The 6,815-nt window shown below is 45.9% G+C and overlaps 1 protein-coding gene across 1 annotated transcript in view; it reads right to left on the bottom strand.

Moving 5' to 3' along the window:
* The window catches only part of LOC102383584 (sperm-associated antigen 17-like), a gene marked incomplete at its 3' end in the record, with an annotated part of 368,781 nt that overhangs the window by 25,564 nt on the left and 336,402 nt on the right, over positions 1-6,815 (bottom strand). The window contains exons 26-27 of the mRNA XM_025193226.1: positions 4,071-4,309; positions 1,843-1,963 (exon numbers count right to left, since the gene is read on the bottom strand). Coding sequence (XP_025049011.1) covers positions 1,843-1,963; positions 4,071-4,309 — 360 coding nt within the window. The remainder of the gene's footprint in view (positions 1-1,842; positions 1,964-4,070; positions 4,310-6,815) is intronic.

Below are 6,815 nucleotides of genomic sequence, written 5' to 3'. Positions count from 1 at the left end.
CTAGTAAAGCGAGCAAAACGCTGGCTTGCATCCATAGATGTTTCTCAAGCAAATCCCAGGACGTCATTCTCCTGTTGTACTTGGCCTTGGTGAGGCTGCAGCTGGAGTACTGCATCCAGTTTTGGGCTCCACAATTCAAAAAGGATGTGGAGAAGCTTGAGAGAGTCCACAGAAGAGCCACACACATGATCAGAGGTCAGGAAAACAGACCTTACGATAACAGGCTGAGAGCTATGGGACTCCTTAGCCTGGAAAAGCACAGAATCAGGGGTGATCTGATGGCCACCTATACGTTTATCAGGGGTGTTCACCAGGGTCTGGGGGAGCGTTGTTCACCAGAGTGCCCCAAGCAACGGCAAGGTTGAACAGTTATAAACTACTGCAAGACCGTTTCAGGCTAGACATAAGGAAGAATTTCTTTATTGTCTGAGCCCCCAAGGTCTGGAATAGCCTGCCATTGGAGGTGGTTCAAGCACCTACTTTGAACACCTTCAAGAGAAATTTGGATGCTTATCTTGCTGGGATCCTGTAACCCCAGCTGACTTCCTGCCCCTGGGGCAGGGGGCTGGACTCGATGATCTTCCGAGGTCCCTTCCAGCCCTAATGTCTGTGTGAAATCTGTGTTAATGAGCAGTAACTAACACCTATGAAACCACAGACTAAGGAGAGGAAAGGATCAATACAGAACTAGGAACACCCTGAAACTTCACTGTTAAAGGCAGAGAAACTCCGGTTTGAACTAATCACAGCAGTGAATTAATCAAACTTCATCAACAGAGTCCCGAGACTGCACGTACCTGTGGACGTGACCCCTGGGGCTGACAGCTGCCATCCAGCAACCACCAAGGGGGTGGCCCATTAGGTCAATGACCCCTAGATGGGGTAAGCCCGAAAACTGGGAAGTCACCAAAGTCTGCCAGAGAGGGATAAAAGGCAGCAAAGAATGACCCCCAATGGCACCCTCTTTGACCTGACCAGCACCCTGCCTGCCCAGCCAGAAGTACCAGCTGGCAACCCCCTTCTGAAGCAACATTTCACTGAAAGAAGCCTCGACTGGCCATTGACAGTGGACTCCAGCGCTTGGGGACAGGTACATCTTGACACCGGTGCTTAGTGTTCATAGCTAGCTACTGTGAGTGTGTATGTGAGTGAATGTGTATGTGTTTGAGGGGATCAGCCCCAAGGTTTATGATCTGACTTTTGCATCCGTCTAATAAACTAGAATTTTATGGTGAGTTGGTCCTTTGTAGCCAACACTTTAATTGTTATATTAACTAATGAAATCTTTCTTTAAAACTCAGAAAACATACTATCAGAAAGTTGATAAAAATCAGTTATTGAAATTGGGCTTTAGCTTGGTTGATTTAAGTCATGATTTATCAAATGGGCTGTAGTTAAAGTGCCCCCACCACCATTTAGCAGCCCGGGGGCGCAAATACATGTGATACTGTATAGGTGCCCAATATTCCAGCAAAAGCTACATCAGAGATTCCCCTGTTTATGTGTCCAAGGATTACATTAGCCATTTTGGCCACATTGTCATGCCTGGGCTCATGTTCAGCCAACTGTCCAACAAGACCTCCTACTCCTTTTCAGGGTCATTGCTTCCAAGAAGAATCCCTTTTGCTGTAGCTCTTTGTTTGCATCCTGCTTGCCAAGCAATTCATAATGTTGGTTTCTGTAGCAATATTTAGGGAATGGTTTCCTGTATTAGATAACATAACTTTCCTCCAGTCATGTCTAAAATTGTCTAAACAGAAATAAACCTTCTTTTTTTATGATTCCCTTATGATTTCTTTTATGCAAAACATACTTAATCCCTTTGTGCTCCACAAAACTAACCTCTGGAATTCTGACTGAGGAAGGTCAAGACAAGCCCATTGGGGCACGAGACATTCAGACTCTGAAAAGTAGGGATATCTGGTGTTGCTTGCGTGTGGGAAGCTGGTTCTTCTGTTTCCACCTAGATAACAGAGTACATATTAATTTTATGAAACATTTTAAAAATGTTGATTTTGTTAAGTGCATCAGTAGAACTATTATCCTGATTTTGTCACTTACTTTATTCATGTTTAATATCCCCTGCTGTCCTTCCTTTTTGTGTCCTTATGTGACAAGGTATTTAACTGAGTGTACAGATTCATTGGACAGGGCTGCTCTGTAAGCACTTCTGCTATGCCTTGAATTTATGACTTTTGGACTGTCAACCATACACCTGAGTGCTTGAGTCACCCCAGCCCCTCCTCCTTTGCATAGAGAGCCATACATATTGCAGCTGTAGATGTTCTCTGTTTATTTTCTTTAATTGTTAAATTATAAATGATTGTTACAGTGATCTTTAAAGAAAAGTCCTTGCTAACTACTCTTTTCTGTTGAGTTATTTCACTAATTTGCACATTGTGTTAGATGTTATGCTACTTCAGACCCATATAAAGACTGGGGGTAGCTCCAACTTGATTCAATAACTGTGGGAACATCTATATGTGCAATTAGGGCAAAGCAATCAACTCTGGAGTACTTTAAGCCAAAGTTAAATGTTTCTGGGCACAGCATCTACTCATATGCCTGAGACAGCAGCAATTTGAACTGGGGCAGAGCAGCCCTGGGCTGGCAGAGGGGACAGGAGGTCAGCCTTGGATTTTGGGTGATGCTGTCAGGTGGCAGAAGGGCTGGCAGAAACCAGAGGTTTGGCTCCCTGGCTGGCTGGGCTGACCTGGCACAATTTGTGCCTGTGGTCAGCATCTACACATGCGTTTAAGTGCACCTATTTACTCCATCATAGGATAGTACTGTTGGGGACAGTGGAGTTAATTAGTTTATTTGAACCCTAATACTCTTGCATGTGTAGACTGTGACATTTTGTGGCTGCATCAAGACGAGATGCTGACCGTGCAGTTGTTACTGCGCAGTCATTTAGTACTAGCATACACAAGTACTAAATGACTGTGAAGTAACCAGAGTTGCTATGCAGTAGCATCATCACATGGCTTTTTGGTGAAGCTGGCTGTGAGGTAACTCATTACTACTACACAGTAGTGTCGTGTCATGCTTTGTGCCATGCGATGCTACTGGGCAGTGACAATAAACTACTGCGTAGTCAGTGTATCATGTAGATGTGGCCAGGAAGGAATAGTGGTGGCAAGATATTTCCCCAGATTGCAGTGAGGAGAAGCAGCAGTGATATATGGGTTTCAGCACCCACATGCCTCTGATCTGAGCTGGGTCATTCCAGCCTGTGGTCTGAAAAGAGTTGCCCACTGTTGCTAAGCTAGTAAGCTAGTTTGGATGCCAGAATCGGAAAAGCCAGAGAAAGTAGTGAGAAGCAGGATAAACTAGTCTGTATGGAGCTCCACTCCACCATGATTAAACTGCTTCTACGACATAAGCTAGCAATTTTGTATGTCTTGTAAGATCCTTCTTAAAATGCAGTGCCTGAAACTGGACATATGAGTTCAGCTAAGGCCTGACTAGTGCTAAGTGGGGTGTTAGTAATATTGAAATCAAAACAGGTAAGCAGGCCCTGATGTTAGATCATTACACTCTAATTTTTATTTTATTATATTTTCAACAAATTAAGTCTGAAAGTCTTGTGATAACTTGCTTTTTCTAATTTCATTAAGTCATGTAAGTCATAGAGGCTATGTGGGGGAAGCTGATGAAATCCAGGATAAGGGATTTATACTGCAACCAGGATTGGGTGTGTCTGGTTTATTTTCTAAGATTTTGGCCATTCAGTGGAGTTGAAGGTAACATAAGCTTAGACTCCAGACACATTTGCTCTGAAAAAGGGGGAAAATCATAATAAAATCCTTCCCCATTATTTTTAATCAGATCTAATAAATGATCAAGGCAGAGAAAGTTACAGGTATGATAAAAAAAATTCTCTCTCCCTGTAGTCTTAGTAAATGACTAGGCTAGTTTGGGCCACTCTGATCCACTATTTATTTGATTAAACAATGGCATTGAAGGAAGACTATGCCAACTATTTCTGTCCCTTTTACTGAGTTATTCCTTCAGTTAACTCATATTTGTAATTTATAGCCATATTATTACTTCATTGTACTACTTACTGGTGAATATTCCCTTATCATTTTTTCTTCCCGCTTTGAAAGATCTTCTGGTGATGGAGAGACTGCTTTGACATGGCTCACTTTGGCAGATGGCATGGATTTTGCTGATTTTTGCTTGAGTGATTTGTTGCTTTTTCCTGAAGAAGTTGAAGCAGCAACAGGAGCAAGAGTGGGAGCAACAGTCGGAATATGTACAGAAGGGATATTCAAAATTGTTGCCAAGTCAGGGTCTGTGTCATCTGGAGGGGAAGTAATATTTATTATGCAATAGGCCAGAGATGCCCAACATGTAAATGGCTGTAGATCATATGCTCTGTGGGCACCCTAACTTCCCTCTCAGCTCTCCAAGCCATGGCCTGTACCATGCTGCCCTGCCTCCTGAGGCAGGGGCAGAAAGTAAATGCTGGAGGAGGGAGAGGAAGCCCAGAGACCCTGGCTTAGTATGTTGTAGATGGCAACATTCAGCGTGACAGTGGGTGTAGAGTAAACAGGTGGGAGTCTGGGAGCCACAAGTTAACCCCTCATGAGCCTCATGTAGTTCATGGGCCATGGGATGGACAGCTCTGCGGTAGACAAGAGTTGTACATGTAAATGAACATGTTTTGTTCCTGACAAGCCTTCATTCTTCAAATTACTCCTTTTCAATGACAAAACCAGAGGCCTTAATTTAACAGGGGTTAAATGCATGAACAAATATGTAAGCCTCTTCTATGGATGAACTACTGTCCTAGCCATAAGCAAGGCTGAGGCTCTTGTGTTCCACAGAACCTCAGCTCTTTCAAGAAGTCTGTCATGAATGAAAAACACCCAGAAAGCAAGGTAGATGTGCATTCATAACTAAATCATAGATGCATAAGCTTTTATACACAGCAGCTTACTTTATCAGATGCTATGGGACTGCAGAAAGCAGAGCTTCTAAATAGAAATGAGTAATTGGAATACAAAGGTGGAATACAAAAGGTAGGGAAGGGGGAGGAAAAAGGAGAGACAAAGTGGGTGAGACAAAGCGGACAGGAGAGAAACAAAACAATTAAGCCACTGAGGGACACAGGTTATAAAAACTAATCCAGGTAATGGCATAAGAATACGTAGCCTTGCCTTAGGCCAGCAGTACTCAATCCCCAGCTCTTGGGGATCCCCACAGGTCGGAAAACTTGGCAGTGGGAAGCAATGGAAGCTCCACACAGCCAGATCCAGCCCTGCTGGGCCATTGCCCACACAGTGGAATTAGGGCTAGGCCCAATCCCCGAGCATTCAGATCAGGCCAGGCTGCTCCCCCCAACCCCAGATCTGGATCAAGGCTGTTCTGCTCCAGGCTTCCCATGTGTCCAGATTGGGGCTGGGCTGCCTTTGCCACTCCCCCAGCCTGCATTCAGTTCAAGGCTACTCTATCCTAACCCCAGGATGTCCACATTGGGGTTGCCCTGCCCCACCTACTGTATCTGGATTGGGCTGCTACTTTTACCACATCCAGATTGGGGTTACTTTGCCCCCCGCCCCTCTGCATGTCCAGATTGGGGCTGCCCCACCCCAGGCTTGAGCTGAGCAACCCCCTAGAGCCAGATTGGGCCCATTGACCAGATTCAGCCTGTGGAAGGATCTGGCACTACTCATCCAGTTTGCAGAGTGAAAAGATCAGGCACTACTGGCTTAGATCATACTTAACACAATCCAGTTGTTGATTTGTTGTTCCAGCATTCCCCATTCAAGTTTGTTTTTAAAGTGTTATTGTCAAAGAACAACTATTCTCAGGTCAGTGATGGAATGTCCCAGGAGGGCAATGTGTTCTGCCATAGGTTTGTGTGTCTTTCTGGAAGCAATGTTAGATTGCTATTCATTCATTCTTACATGTAGGAATACTATGTGGTGGTGATATGGCCATTACAAACTTCCACTGTGGTATCTAGGAAACAAATTTACTGAGAGAAGTATTCCAGAGTCAGTTTGATGGACAGCTGTTAAAGTACTGGTGGCATTTCTTTAGAGATACCTTCTCATGTGGCCATATGATGCAGATGTCATTAATGTAACTTAGGTATAGCAGGGGATAAGAGGGCAGCTGCACAAGATGCAGACTTCAAGGTCTGTGGTAAACATAAATGAATGGCACTGCCATGGGCACACATATGCCCATGATGCATCTGTAGGTATAGGGAATTCCCAAATCTGAAATAGTTGTGTGAGGATAAAGCAGGGGAGTGTGATGAGAAAAGAAGCGGTTTCCTCATAGAGCAGGGGTCAGCAACCCCTGGCACACATGTTGAGCATGGCACACGGGGCCATTTTGCTCGGCATGCCATGGCCAGCCCCGGCTCTGGGTAGTTGCTGCCAGCTGGGAGCCCGGGCTGTGCCCAGCTGGGCTTGCAGTATCCCAGCTGCCTGCTGGGAGCAGCCCAGAATCTTGGCTGGCAACAGCTACCCAGAGCCGGGGCCGGCTGCAGCCAGGAGGCTCCAAACAGCTGTGCCAGGCTCCGGGCTCCGGCACAGCTCTGTACCGGCACGTACCGGCACCCTTGTGTTGAAGTGGGCAGTGGGGGAGGGGCCTGAGGCAGCACAACCCTGGTCTCTCCCCTGCTCCCAGCACAGAGGTGATAGGGCACCTTGGGGCAGGCCGCACTGCCCCGCTGTCTGCTCCAAGGTGCACACGCAGCTGCCGCCAGCATGGAGCTGATGCCAGAGCTGTGGAGCCCGGAACAGCTGTTTGGAACCTGCCCGCTGCTTGCTGCAGCTACCCCGAGCCCGGGC

Source organism: Alligator sinensis, unplaced genomic scaffold, assembly GCF_000455745.1.
Source record: "Alligator sinensis unplaced genomic scaffold, ASM45574v1 scaffold819_1, whole genome shotgun sequence".
Taxonomy (NCBI): Eukaryota; Metazoa; Chordata; order Crocodylia; family Alligatoridae; genus Alligator; species Alligator sinensis.
This window is presented reverse-complemented; position numbering and strand designations above follow the sequence as displayed.